General features: G+C 44.5%; 1 protein-coding gene across 1 annotated transcript in view; it reads right to left on the bottom strand.

Moving 5' to 3' along the window:
- Nucleotides 1-15,984, bottom strand: part of LOC139376458 (calpain-15-like) — an 81,284-nt gene that overhangs the window by 22,820 nt on the left and 42,480 nt on the right. Inside the window, exon 3 of the mRNA XM_071119074.1 lies at nt 7,867-8,075. Coding sequence (XP_070975175.1) covers nt 7,867-8,075 — 209 coding nt within the window. The remainder of the gene's footprint in view (nt 1-7,866; nt 8,076-15,984) is intronic.

The following is a 15,984-nucleotide window of genomic DNA, read 5'->3' as shown; positions in this document are numbered from 1 at the left end:
GTTTCTGTACCAAATATTAAGTTCTGCTTTTCTGATGTATCAAATACTTATGTCATGCAATAAAATGCAAATTAATTACTTAAAAATCATACAATGTGATTTTCTGGATTTTTGTTTTAGATTCCGTCTCTCACAGTTGAAGTGTGCCTATGATAAAAATTACAGACCTCTACATGCTTTGTAAGTAGAAAAACCTGCAAAATCGGCAGTGTATCAAATACTTGTTCTCCCCACTGTATATGAATCAGAATGTATACAATCGCAATACATATCATGTCGTGACAATATCGTATGGTGAGGTCCCTGGCAAATTCCCAGCACTACAATCAATCAATCAATCAATCAATCAGTCAGTCATTCAATTATTCAATGAATCAGTTAGAAAGTTCATAAATATCAAGTAATTCTGTGAATTGTATTCATAGATTTGTATTCATAGATATGTAATTACTTCGCCACCATGGCCTATTTATTGCCTTAACTCCCTTATTTGACCTTATTTGCACTCACTGTATATAGACTTTGTTTTCTTTTGTTCTACTGTATTATTGACTGTATGTTTTGTTCATTCCATGTGTAACTCTGTGTTGTTGTATGTGTCGAACTGCTATGCTTTGTCTTGGCCAGGTCGCAGTTGCAAATGAGATGGTACTGATGGTGAACGTAATATCAACTGTAAGTGGAGGCGACAACATCCAGAAAACTCTACATGTCAGAAGACAACATTCTGAGGAAGCAGACTCTAGAGCAGGCCTGGGCAAAGGCCGGCCCGCCAGCGACCTGATTCAATGCGGCCCGCGGAATCAAGCTCAGATCACATAAAGAATTTGCGATAGTAACGTTTTTAAAAACGTATTTGTTATTGATATTAAATGCCCAATGAATACTCGCCTTTGTGTAATGATTTAACGCCCACCGCTTGTGGGACATTTATTTGAAGGCACGTAAATGACAACTGCACGAGGACAGACAGAGACTGACAGGCTGACACACACGTCACAGTTACAAATAGTAGCTAGCTAGAAATTGTGCAATCATTTGTTTTTCAAAGAAAAGGAAAGTAGACAATGAATCGAAACATCGAAACATTTATTTATTGAGGTATCAGGGAAAGCTGTGTGCTTTGTGTGCGTAGTGAGCATCGCTGTTTTGAAAGATTACAACTTGTCCCGACACTTCCAGACGAAGCATGCAGAAATATAGGAATATGTCTTCTGAGCAGAGGGCAAGTGCATCGAAAGAGTTGCTTTCTCAGCTGCAAAAGCAGCAAGGACTTTTAACAAAACTGCATTCAGCAAACAACAGAATTGCTAGAGCTAGCTATGTGCTGTCCCACAAAATTGCTAAGCATAGCAAGCCATTCGCTGAGGGCGAATTCATTAAAGAATGTTTAATAGACTCTGCAGCAAGAAAGAGCTGTTAGAAAATGTTTCCCTGTCAAGACGAACAGTGACACGGCGTGTTGAGGACACCGCAGAGAATATGGAACAACAGTTGAAAGACAAGGTAAAGGATTTCACCTATTTCTCCTTGGCCCTGGTTGAGAGTAGTGATGCACCTGACATGGCACAGTTGTTGATATTGTTATGAGGCATAACCCCAGACTTTGAAATTACAGAGGAGCTGGTTTCAGTGCAGTCAATGAAGAGCACAACCACAGGGAAAGATTTATTGGAGGAGGTTAATAAGTGTGTGGCAAAGCTGGGACTGAGTTTTGAAAAGTTATCCAGTGTGACCACTGATGGGTGCCCAGACTTGACAGGAACAAACATTGGCCTTTTGAAAAGGATACAAGAGCAAAGTAGCTAAAAGAGGTGATCTGTAAATATGTTCTGAATATGTTGTGGACACAGTCACTAAAGTGGTAAACTTCATAAGAGCAAAATCTTTAAACCACAGACAGTTTGTCTCACTGTTGGAAGAGACAGAGTCGGGTCATGCAGATCTCCCCTACCTCACACACGTGAGATGGCCGAGTTTGGAGAAGGTGCTTAAAAGGGTGTGGGACCTGAAGTCGGAGATTCCTGAATTTTTGCAAATGAAAGGAAAATATGTGGATTTCCCTCAACTGCAAGATAAAGAATGGTTGGCTGATTTTGCCGTCACCATGGATATCATGGCCCTCATGAATGAACTGAACTCCAAACTACAAGGGAAGGGCCTTTTTGCACATCAGCCTTGTCAAAGCCTTCAAGGGAAAATTACTCCTCCTGACCAGCCAAGTAGAAGCCAATGATCTCACCTACCTTCCCAAAACTACTAGTCTGTTCCCTATCAGATGACAACAATCTCACCCACCTTCCGACACTACTAGTCTGTTCCCTATCAGATGACCAGCGAGATAAGTATACATCGCTGCTGCGTGCTTTGAACAGTGAGTTTTCTCATCGTTTGAGGATTTCAGAGTGTTAGAAAATGACATGCTGTTGGTTTCCTCTGCTTTCACCTTCAATGTGGATAACGCTCCCACTGACCTGCAACCTGAGCTTATCCATCTTCAGTCTAATGCAGTGATTGGAGAACTATTCAAAACAATGTCACTGACGAGGTTCTATATGCAATAAAACAATATGTTTGTACTGTTTGGGTCAACCTATGCATGTGAACAGACATTTTCAGTGATGAAATATAACAAGTCAAGGCACAGATCCTCTCTTACTGATTCTCACCTCTCAACAATCCTGCACATAGCGACGTCAGAAACTATACCTGACTTCACTACTCTTGTCAATGCCCATCAGAGACTTCACTCCTCACACTGATTGAGTAGTTTAAATGTAATGTTGAGCTCTCTCTCTCTTTCTTGTGTTCTTGTGCATACCCGTTAACAAAAGTTCTGTATGTGGTGCTGAATACACAGTGTACTTTTCCCTCCATGTAGTTCATTGCATGTTTAATAATGAAAATACCTACCAAAAGGAGAACATGGATATGGTTTATTTCTGTGCATGTTAAACAAGTAAAATAAGTGGCATATCTGGATGTGATTTACAGTAGATATATCTGTCAACACAGTCATACACATGATGTATATTCCTGTAATATGATTCTGGCCTGCGATGGCAAAAATATATTCTAATGTGGCCCTCCATGGAAAATAATTGCCTGCTCTAGATGGAGGTTCGGGGAAGCTGACAATCTCTTTGCAAATCTCTCCTTCCTAGTGCAAAGCTCCATTTATTTGAGGCCTTACTCAACACCTTACTGAACAAGCACCTGGCCACATGACCTGAGATGTTTGTGTGAGAATGTGTGTGTGTGTGTGAGCATGCGTGCAATCGTTTGTGTGTTCTCGAGATAGAGAATCTGTCTCGAGAGAGGTTCTGGATGATTTTCTAGTATCATCTCAACGAGACGTTTTCAATAATAACTCAATCCCCCAGTCTGCTCCGGCGCTAGAGCTAGACAAGCAGGGCCATCCCCATGTAAATCAAATCAATGCAAATCAGATAAAAAAATAATAAAATCTAAATCCAATTACTTTGGTCGCAGCGATGGAACGCCGGACAATGACGGGTCATGTTTCTAGCTTCTCCGGCCACTCAAGGGCGAGCGAGAGAGGGGAAATGTGATTGGACATGGTTGCGTGGCTGGGGATGTGTAACGTGGACTGCAAATGTGACTGGGGTGTGATTCAGGATGGGAATTGGTTTACCTCCTGTAGTGAGAGAGAAAGGGTGTGTGGAGGGGGCTCTGGGGAGGGTTATTTTTGATAAGCGTGCGTGTGCGTGTGTGTGTGTGTATAGGGATGACTACAAGGCCCAAGGACACCCAAAACAAGTACATGGAGAAAACTGTCTGTGTCCAGACCTACATTCATCTGAATAATCCTCTGAATAATCCCCCAGTCAGGTGATGTATCAGTACATCTGGCCGCCTCACCCCTCCCCTCTCACTTTCTCTTTCTTTCTCTCCCCAGTTATTTATTGGTTTATTCTCTCTGTCCCTATCTATCTCTCTCTCTCTCTCTTAAACCTTGGCCTACAATGGTCGTGCCCCGCGGAAATCTAATTAACATAATACGGGGAAAGTTGCCGTTACCGTCAATATCACTCGCCAACGTGCAATCATTGGACAATAAACTAGACAAGGTACGATCACGAATATCCTACCAACGGGACATCAAAAACTGTAATATCCTATGTTTCACGGAATCGTGGCTGAATGATGACATAGATATTGAGCTAGCGGGATATATGCTGTACCGGCAAGATAGAACAGCACGACGAGGGGGGCTGTCTGTGCATATTTGTAAACAGATGGTGCACGAAATGTTAGGAAGTCTCTAGACTTTGCTCACCTGAAGTAGAGTATATTGTGATAAATTGCAGGCCACATTATTTGCCTAGAGAGTTTTCAGCTATACTTTTCGTGGCTGTTTATTTTAGACAGATGCTGGCACTAAGACCAAACTCAGTCAGCTGTATAAGGAAATAAGCAAACAGGAAACCACTCACCCAGAGGCGGCACTCCTAGTGGCCAGAGACTTTAATGCAGGGAAACTTAAATCAGTTCTACCAAATTTATATCAACATGTTAAATGTGCAACCAGAGGGAAAACATTTCTAGATCACCTGTACACACACAGAGACGCGTACAAAGCTCTTCCTCGCCCTCCATTTGGTAAATCCGACCACAACTCTATCCTCCTGATTCCTGCTTACAAGCAAAAATTAAAGCAGGACGCACCAGTGACTAAGTCAATAAGAAAATAGATGTTACCTACAGGACTGTTTTGCTATCACAGACTGGAATATGTTCCGGAATTCTTCCGATGGCATTGAGGAGTACACCACATCAGTCACTGGCTTTATCAATAAGTGCATCGAGGACGTCGTCTCCACAGTGACTGTACGTACATATCCCAACCAGAAGCCATGGATTACAGGCAACATTCGCACTGAGCTAAAAGGTAGAGCTGCCGCTTTCAAGGTACGGACTCTAACCCGGAAGCTTATAAGAAATGCTACTATGCGCTGCGACGAACCATAAAACAGGCAAAGCGTCAATACAGGGCTAAAATTGAATCATACTACACCAGCTCCGACGCTTATCTTATGTGGCAGATCTTGCAAACTATTACAGACTACAAAGGGAAGGACAGCCACGAGCTGCCCAGTGACACAAGCCAGACGAGCTAAATCACTTCTATGCTCGATTTGAGGCCAGCAACACTGAGGCATGCATGAGAACACCAGCTGTTCCGGACGACTGTGTGATCACGCTCTCCGTAGCCGACATGAGTAAGACCTTTAAACAGGTCAACATTCACAAGGCTGCAAGGGCAGACGGATTACCAGGACGTGTGCTCTGGGTATGTGCTGACAAACTGGCAGGTGTTTTCACTGACATTGTCAACATATCCCTAATTGAGTCTGTAACACTAACATGTTTCAAGCAGACCACCATAGTCCCTGTGCCCAAGAACACAAAGGCAACCTGCCTAAATGACTACAGCCCGTAGCCATGAAGTGCTTTGAAAGGCTGGTCATGGCTCACATCAACACCATTATCCCAGAAACCCTAGATCCACTCCAATTTGCATACCGCCCAAACAAATCCACAGATGATGGACAAAAGGAACATCTATGTGAGAATGCTATTCATTGACTACAGCTCAGCGTTCAACACTATAGTACCCTCAAACCTCACCACTAAACTAAGGATTGTGAGACTAAACACCTCCCTCTGCTACTGGATCCAGGACTTCCTGACCGGCTGCCCCCAGTTGGTGAGGGTAGGTAGCAACACATCTGCCATGCTGATCCTCAACATTGGAGCCCCCCAGGGGTGCGTGCTCAGTCCCCTCCTGTTCACCCACAACTGCATGGCCAGGCACGACTCCAAAACCATCATTAAGTTTGCAGACGACACAACAGTGGTAGGCCTGATCCCAGACAACGACGAGACAGCCTATAGGGAGGAGGTTAGAGACCTGGTCATGTGGTGCCAGAATAACGACCTATCCCTCAACGTAACCAAGACTAAGGAGATTATTGTGGACTACAGGAAAAGGAGGACCAAGCATGCCCACATTCTCATCGACGGGGCTGTAGTGGAGCAGGTGAGAGCTTCAAGTTCCTTGGTGTCCACATCACCAACAAACTAGAATGGTCTAAACACACCAAGACAGTCGTGAAGAGGGCACGACAAAGCCTTTTCCCCCTCAGGAAACTAAAAAGATTTGGCATGGGTCCTGAGATCGTCAAAAGGTTCTACAGCTGCCTGGTACGGCAATTGCTCGGCCTCCGACCACAAGGTACTATAGAGGGTAGTGCGTACGGCCCAGTACATCACTGGGGCTAAGCTGCCTGCCATTCAGGACCTCTACACCAGGTTGTGTCAGAGGAAGGCCCTAAAAATTGTCAAAGACTGCAGCAGCTACCCCAGTCATAGACTGTTCTCTCTACTACCACATGGCAAGCGGTACCGGAGTGCCAAGACTAGGACAAAAAGGCTTCTCAACAGTTTTTACCCAGGTAATCAAATTGTTAGTTTACACATACAGGTAATCAAATGGCTACCCGGACTATCTGCATTGTGTGCTCCCCCCAACCCCTCTTTTACGCTGCTGCTAGTCTCTGTTTATCATATATGCATAGTCACTTTAACTATACATTAATGTACATACTACCTCTATCCTCTAACCGGTGCCTGTATATAACCTCTGTACTGTATATAGCCTCTCTACTGTATATAACCTCGCTACTGTATATAGCTTCGCTGTTGTTATTTCTCCACTGTCTCTTTACTGTTGCTTTTATTTCTTTACTTACCTATTGTTCATCTAATACAGGCTCTAACCAATAGTGCAAAAAAGGTAAGTAAGCATTTCACTGTAAGATCTACACCTGTTGTATTCGGTGCACGTGACAAATAAACTTTGATTTGATATAGATGTGTTTTTTTTTGCATTGGCTGCGTCTCAATCCACCGCATCCGCCGATATAGCACCCTTCTGCTTATGGGTGAAAGGTGGCAGAGCTAGACGGGTGTTTGTCAGACAATGACACATCCCCAAATTCGGTCTTCTCACAAAAATGTCTGTAGCCTACAAACTATTGTGACCACTCTCGCTGAGACTCTCATGAACACGATGCTCTCCGTTTTTCACTAGGGCACAAGACTCATCTGAAGGTCCCTGGTACCAATTTATAAACAATATGGAAGTATTTCCTTGATCTTTCTTATACTGTATCTCAGATATAGGGCAGACACTTCAGAACAAAGTTATCTTAGATTTTTTTTTGGAGACTGTGTTATTCAATGCATTTCTAATGGCTAATAAGCCATAAAGCCAAATTCAATGTCTCATCTCCAAAAAATACCTTAGGGTCTTAAAATGTTTAATCAAATTATCCTTGGTATGCCGATCTTAAAACAATTCCCCCCGGCTTAGACTCTAGAGGGTTAAACTCCCCCTTTCCCTCTCTACCTGTCTCTCCGCCCCTCCCACCTTCTCCCTTCTCTATCTGCTTTAGGCCCAGAGAGTACATCTATAGTCACTGCTCAATGATAAACTGCACGGGCCACCAATGTGCTGTTATTCCCCCTGACCTTTAAGACAAGCGATGAGAGATCCCCTCTCATATGCAGAGCTGGTTTATTCATTCAGAAACACATTAGGAATAGTCCAGGGAGGACGGAGACAAACACTGTGTCTAAGAAGCACTGCAGGCACACTGAACATGCCCACGTGGATACATTTCTACACAAAAGCCACAGACACAAAAGCATGAACACACGCTGCTTAAGGTAGGTTGTACACAGTTTGGTACCCACACAGACACATGCACGCGGACGCACGCACACATAGCTGAGCTACAGATACTACGACACTGCACACGTTCAGTGACGACAACTCACCAACAGTTTCCCAGCAGGCCTTGCAGGATGTCCGAAGGCCGCGGGGTGCGGAAGACGGACCATTTGACGCCCCGGTCCTTGAAGTTGTTGCAGTTGATCTCGTGGGGGCGGAGCCACTTTTTGATTCGCTGCTGTACGCTGTCACCCTCGGGGAAGCCCACAGAACACGGACCTGGGGGGAAGCTGTCGTCTACGAAGTTCACCACATTCTAAAAGAATGAGAGATATAAAACTCTGAGACAGAGGATTCATAACAGTCCAGCTGAGAAACAGTCAAAGATCAGTAGTGTCTGATGAAGTAAGTTACTGCCCTGGCACCAAACATTTGCTTGGACAGGAGAAGGCTGAACAAGTGTAACATCATACTGGCATAAAGACTAGTCGAAACAAGACTAAGTCACCACACTGAGAGAAAATGTGTATGTTGGCTGCACTCTGGAAATCCCACAATATATTGTAAATACAGTATGTGTAAACTAACAACATGTCAAATAGCCTCAACATGACAATATCAGGGATCTAAGGTTAGGCCTATAAGCCATTACAGACGCTAGCCTCCAGATTTCTGTCTGATGTCTGTGTTAAACGAATGATGATACATTTGGAGCCCTGCAGGCCACTGTAGGAGTCACAGGATGCTGAGACAAAGCACAAGGACAACCACCGGAACTGAGTGGTCGCGCGGCTCAAGGAGCCTCCCCCTGCTGCTAACACATTAAGATGCACACGCAGCATGGAATGTGCTGTGCTAACATATATCAAAACGCATCTCCCGAGATCAAGAAGACGGCACACTGAATTACACCGTGACGCTTCTGAACACACTGACCCGCGCTCCCTGTGAAGAACTATCAAGCGCTCACTTAGGCTAAACAGGGCCTCTTTGAAACACACACAAAAAATGTCTACTTCAACATAACAGTTTGAATTTAGGCGAACTGATCTACAGTACACAACCTATGTGTCACACTTTGTCACTGCCAAAACCCTGTTCGACAAACCTGAGAGCACACATACAAAGACTAGTCTTTCCTATTTCCTCTGCTCACTGGTGGCAGCAGTTGGATCCCGCATCCTGAACCAGTGGAAAGTACTGTAACCCGGCGTCGCACAGCCGGTGGAGGAAAATTAATTCGTCACCCTACACAAAAGCCACTTCTGTCGCCCTCGACACTATGCCAGACATCGGCAGCAGTACTTTGGCCCCTGTCCCCATTTCCCATCATGCTCCAGCAGATTTAGCCCCACCGGGGGCTATCAGTGACTCACTGGCTCTGTAGTTCAGAGGTATACACCGCCCTGTTTGTTGTTGGGCTTAGCCAGACACCGATAAAGTTTTCTTTGCTTCACAGCAGTTGGGAGAGCTTTCAGCTCTGGCCCTACAGACCTGCAAATAGAGGCCTTTTTTTAAACTTTAGTTCCAAAAGCCACACGCCGACAGCTCAGGACCTCACAGAGACGGTAGGGTAGAAGAACTTGGATAAACCTGAATGAGGAGCGTGTCCCCGAAATCAAAGGCAAACGAGGACGAAGCACCATCATGACCCGTGTAAAAATAGGACAGACTGCCACAGCAAGCCAAACAGACAAGACACAAACAGTCACATGCAGCTTTAGTGTCCCTTCACCTATTCTCGCCAGGTCCAGCTGTTTGTTGTGAGGGCGACAGTGTAACACAGTGCTGGTCTGACTGACCGTCTGACTGTCTCCGATGGAACTGTGTTGGGTAATTCTCAAGGCTGGGCCAATGCCTGAGAGCACTCACAGTTCATGGCTAGACTTTTCCGGCTAACAAAACAAACAGCACTCCAGCTGTCTGAGTCTCTATAGAAACCTGAATCAATACGGGGATGTTTGAATGCAGAGAGGGAGTGACTGGCACTCCCTGCAACCCAGTTCGACGCTACAGTCAACCTATTGATCGTGGTAACAGTAGTGATGGATGGCTATTGAGCCGACGTGACATTGGCACACCGCCGTCACATAAAAAGAGCACCGATAACGGCGTCATTTACAGTGGCTTATTGTAAAACATGAGCCACTATGACCAGTTAAATCGTGTGGCGGTTGAAATGTGTCCAAGTGGAAAGTGGTGGTTTGCCTTGTCGCTGTTTCTTTCAGTTACCATCCACATGTAGGCCTACTGTGTGAATTGTGCTGTTATATAGCCTCGGCTGTTTAATGGAAAATAGAAGGGACTAGAAGAATATGTGATGTTGTCAACAGGAAACAATTAATATGTTCAGTTTACTCTGTATTTGGTGGTAGCCGAGAAACAATGTTTTCACCACACGGGGCTTTACAGGTTAGAAAGAACGCCAACACGCCTCAGTGTCGTTCCCCTGTATTAAATCGTACAGTGGATGGGCACACTTGGGGCTATTTCTTTATTGCTTAAAACCTCAAGTAGTAGACCATGGAGGGATATTGTCTATGAGGATTGTTGCCTTTGTCCTTAAACTATCTATCTATCTAAATACCATCTTTGCTGCACTCTCATATAGCTTCCGTTCTTGATCTCCTTGTCTGTGACTGAAATGGCTAGATAGGAGATATGCCTCCACAACATTGTACTCATCAAAGCTCTCTTATCTTTGACCAAGAAGGACACAAGACCACATCAGGAAATCCAAGACGAACCGTTACATTCTGTAGAGTGGCTTTGGAGTGGTGTGTGGTCTGTGGCACTCTGTGCATGCCAACTCTGAGTGGTAGTCCTATCGTTTATATACCGGAGGAAGTATTTTATCATCTTGTGTTAGGCTGAGGCAGTCATGAGGCACCATAGGGGAGATAGATGCACTGCATGGACAGAGTGTGCTTAGCCGACGTCACCCTCCATAAACTGAGATGTGCCGCTCCATGCTCCCGCTGATTACATTCGCTTTAGGGAAGTGGATAATTGCTGTTACCCTACTCCCCCGTTTCTAAAAATAGAATGGCCCGTGTTCACCTCAGTGTGCACATGGGTAGTGCCACAGCAACAGAGGAAAGGTGGGGAGTTAGAAGGGGGAATAGAAGTGAGAGGAGGAAGAGGAGGTTTATGATAATGGGAGTGAGGAACGAGAAAGAACATATGAAGGAATACACATTCCCAGTGGGTCAGAAGTTTACATACACTCAATTAGTATTTGGTAGTGTTGCCTTTAAATTGTTTAACTTGGGTCAAACGTTTCGGTAGACTTCCACAAGCTTCCCACAAAAAAACTCACCTGACAGAACTGGTGTAACTGAGTCAGGTTTGTAGGCCTCCTTGCTCGCACACGCTTTTCCAGTTCTGCCCACAAATGTTAGGGCATGTTAAGTCAGGGCTTTGTGATGGCCACTCCAATACCTTGACTTTGTTGTCCTTAAGCCATTTTGCCACAACTTTGGAAGAATGCTTGGGGTCATTGTCCATTTGGAAGACCCATTTGCGACCAAGCTTTAACTTCCTGACTGATGTCTTGAGATGTTGCTTCAATATATCCACGTACTTTTCCTCCCTCATGATGCCATGTATTTTGTGAAGTGCACCAGTCCCTCCTGCAGCAAAGCACCCTCACAACATGATGCTGCCACTCCCGTGCTTCACGGTTGGGATGGTGTTCTTCGGCTTGCAATCCTCCCCCTTTTTCCTCCAAACATAACGATGGTCATTATGGCCAAACAGTTCTATTTTTGTTTCATCAGACCAGAGGACATTTCTCCAAAAAATACGATCTTTGTCCCCATGTGCATTTGCAAACCATAGTATGGCTTTTTTATGGCGGTTTTGGAGCAGTGGCTTCTTCCTTGCTGAGCGACCTTTCAGGTTATGTCAATATAGGACTCGTTTTACTGTGGATATAGATACTTTTGTACCTGTTTCCTCCAGCATCTTCACAAGGTCCTTTGCTGTTGTTCTGGGAATGATTTGCACTTTTCGTACCGAAGTACGTTAATCTCTAGGAGACAGAACGCGTCTCCTTCCTGAGTGGTATGACGGCTGCGTGGTCCCATGGTGTTTATACTTGCGTACTATTGTTTATACAGATGAACGTGGTACCTTCAGGCGTTTGGAAATTGCTCCCAAGGATGAACCAGACTGGTGGAGGTCTACAATTTTTATCTTGGCTGATTTCTTTTGATTTTCCCATGATGTCAAGCAAAGAGGCACTGATTTTGAAGCTAGGCCTTGATATACATCCACAGGTACACTCCCAATTGACTCAAATAATGTCAATAGCCTATCCGAAGCTTCTTAAGCCATGACATCATTTTCTGGAATTTTCCAAGCTGTTTATAGGCACAGTCAACTTAGTGTATGTAAACTTCTGACCCACTGGAATTGTGATACAGTGTAAGTGAAATAAGTGAAATAATCTGTCTGTACATTTTTTGGGGAAAAATGACTTGTGTCATGCACAAAGTAGATGTCCTAACTGACTTGCCAAAACTATAGTTTGTTCACAAGAAATTTGTGGAGTGGTTGAAAAATGAGTTTCAATGACTCCAACCTAAGTGTATGTAAACTTCCAACTTCAGCTGTACATTTAGCCTAATTGTTCCAGAGGAAGAGAGGATCTCTCTAACATCCTTCCTCTATAGCCTGCTTCCCACACACACTTCCAAAGGTGAACCTGCAACTTCATTTTACATGAATAATGCAAGGTAGAGCCAATGTTTTTGCATGATGAACACGATACCCTACACATGGAATGAAATGTGTGAGCGACTATGTTGCAGTTTCAATTTCCCCCCAATTTTCTTGCTTGTACATGAGACGATTTAGGCCTAGGTAAACTGGTAAACACCGAAATGCCGATTCAATGGCGTCGACAGCCCCCTCCTGTACTCTCTGTTCACCCATTACTGCTTGGCCATGCACGCCTCCAACTCAATCATCAAGTTTGCAGACGACACAAGGGTAGTGGGCTTGATTACCAACAACGACGAGACAGCCTACAGGGAGGAGATGAGGGCACTCGGAGTGTGGTGTCAGGAAAACAACCTCTCACTTAACGTCAACTATGGAGATGATTGTGAACTTCAGGGAACAGCAGAGGGAGCACCTCCCCATCCACATCGACGGGACAGTTGTGTAGAAGGAGGAAAGTTTTAAGTTCCTCGGCGTACACATCACCGACAAACTGAAATGGTCCACCACACAGACAGTGTGGTGAAGAAGGCACAACAGCGCCTCTTCAACCTCAGGAGGCTGAAGAAATTTGGCTTGTCACCTAAAACCCTCACAAACTCTTACAGATGCACAATTGAGAGCATCCTGTCGGGCCATACCACCACCTGGTATGGCAACTGCACCGCTCTCAAGAGCAAGGCTCTCCAGAGGGTGGTGCGGTCTGCACAACGCATCACCGGGGGCAAACTACCTTTCCTCCAGGACACCTACAGCACCCGTTGTCACAGGAAGGCCAAAAAGATCATCAAGGACAACAACCACCCGAGCCACTGCCTGTCCACCCCGCTACCATCCAGTCGAGGTCAGTACAGGTGCATCAAAGCAGGGACCGAGAGACAAAAAAACAGCTTATATCTCAAGGCCATTGACTGTTAAACAGCCATCACTAACACAGAGAGGCTGCTGCCTACATACGGACTCAAATCATTGGCCACTTATAGAAATGGATCACTAGCCACTTTAAATAATGCCACTTTAATAATGTTTACATATCTTACATTACTCATCTCATATGTATATACTGTATTTCATACCATCTATTGCATCTCGCCTATTCCTCTCAGCCATATATTTATATGTATATATTCTTATTCCATCCCTTTAGATGTGTGTGTATAAGGTAGTTGCTGTGGAATTGTTAGATTACTTGTTAGATATTACTGCACTGTCGGAATTAGAAGCACAAGCATTTCGCTACACTCGCAATAAAATCTGCTAACCATGTGTATGTGACCAATAAAAATTTGAATTGATTTTGAAAAAAGTTCAAAGTGAGCTAGCAACAGATGCTTCCATCTTCTTTTGTGGGGGTCGTTCCATGTCATTTCATCAGCCATAACACCCACCATCTCAGATTGTTCTGAAATCCTTTCTGTAGTTAGAAACAGATGAGGTTAGCATTCCTGAAACATTATTTTGTTCAAATATAATTTGATCTGAGTAATTAAGCTAAATGACTGCACACAAATAGGGCAGTCATTTAATTTAATTTATAGGATAATTTAACATTCAAAAAATATAACACTAGCTAGGTTTCCATCGAAATGGAAATCGAAATGGCGTCATATCACGTGAATATTCTAAAATCTGCAAGTATCATCATGTCACCAGGATCAGACACTCAATATTTATTGGAAAGGAGCATCAAGATCACTGTGCACTTTCACCACCCTGTGAAGTTTATAAGTTATTTCATCTGTAGCCGAATAAACACTGCAATAAACTGCATGGTTTCCCGAGTCGTAGTGGGAGGATCACACACCATATCATCGCGTGACTCCAAGTTTACTTTGGTATGATGGTTATAATATCAATATTTGTGCATAAAGGTGTTTCCACAATCATTTATTGCGCAATACATTTTACCAACACAAAAAGATCCCACCATGTCAAACAAACAAATAATCTGTCAGCATTTATAAAATTGTACCAAACGTCCTGTTTCCATCATAGGTGTCTTGATATAAAAAATAAAAAAAATGTTACACAGTGTTTCTGGATGGAAATGTGGTTATTGAGTAAGACATGAGAAATACACAGAAATGGTCAAAAGCCACATTCTCTGACAAAGAGTATGAAGCTGCGGCTCGGAGTTTTGTTTTGTCATGCTATGTAATTTATTCTCAGAGAATTTTGTGTTGTTTTTGTTCTCCTGTTCAGAGAAATTAGTAATCGAAGTTGATAGGTCTATGTGCCATCCTAACTCAGCAAAAAAAATACATGTCCTCTCACTGTCAACTGCGTTTATTTTCAGCAAACTTAACATGTGTAAATATTTGTATAAACATAACAATATTCAACAGCTGAGACATGAACTGAACTGGTGGGGGGGGGGGGGTCAAAATCAAAAGTAACAGTCACTATCTGGTGTGGCCACCAGCTAAATTAAGTACTGCGGTGCATCTCCTCCTCATGGACTGCACCAGATTTGCCAGTTATTGCTGTGAGATGTTACCCCACTCTTCCACCAAGGCACCAGCAAGTTCCCGGGCATTTCTGGGGGGAATGGCCCTAGCTCTCCCAGATGTGCTCAATGGGATTGAGATCTGGGCTCTTTGTTGGCCATGGAAGATACTGACATTCCTGTCTTGCAGGAAATCATGCACAGAACGAGCGGTACGGCTGGTGTATTGTCATGCTGGAGGGTCATGTCAGGATGTGTCTGCAGGAAGGGTACCACATGAGGGAGGAGGATGTCTTCCCTGTAATGCACAGCGTTTAGATTGCCTGCAATGACAACAAGGTCAGTCCGATGATGCTGTGACACACCGCCCCAGACCATGGCGGACCCTACACCTCCAAATCGATCCCGCTCCAGAGTACAGGCCTAGATGTAACGCTCATTCCTTCAACGATAAACGCGAATCTGATCATCACCCCTGGTGAGACAAAACTGCGACTCGTGAGTGAAGAGCACTTTTTTGCCAGTCCTGTCTGGTCCAGCGACGGTGGGTTCATGCCCATAGGCAACGTTGTTGCCGGTGATGTCTGGTGAGGACCTGCCTTACAACAGGCCTACAAGCCCTCAGTCCAGCCTCTCTCAGCCTATTGCGGACAGTCTGAGCACTGATGGAGGGATTGTGCGTTCCTGGTGTAACTCAGGCAGTTGTTGTTGCCATCCTGCACCTGTCCTGCAGGTGTGATGTTCGGATGTACCGGTCCTGTGCAGGTGTTGTTACACGTGGTCTGCCACTGCGAGGAAAATCAGCTGTCCGTCCTGTCTCCCTGTAGCGCTGTCTTTGGCGTCTCACAGTACGGACATTGCAATTTATTGCCCTGGCCGCATATGCAGTCCTCATGCCTCCTTGCAGCATGCCTAAGGCACGTTCACGCGGATGAACAGGGTCCCTGGGCATCTTTCTTTTGGTGTTTTTCAGAGTCAGTAGAAAGGCCTCTTTAGTGTCCTAAGTTTTCAAAACTGTGACCTTAATTGCCTACCGTCTGTAAGCGGTTAGTGT

The sequence above is a fragment of the Oncorhynchus clarkii genome, chromosome 20, assembly GCF_045791955.1.
Source record: "Oncorhynchus clarkii lewisi isolate Uvic-CL-2024 chromosome 20, UVic_Ocla_1.0, whole genome shotgun sequence".
In the NCBI taxonomy this organism is placed as follows: Eukaryota; Metazoa; Chordata; class Actinopteri; order Salmoniformes; family Salmonidae; genus Oncorhynchus; species Oncorhynchus clarkii.
The sequence above is the reverse complement of the archived record's forward strand: the minus strand, read 5'-3'. Positions and strand labels throughout refer to the sequence as shown.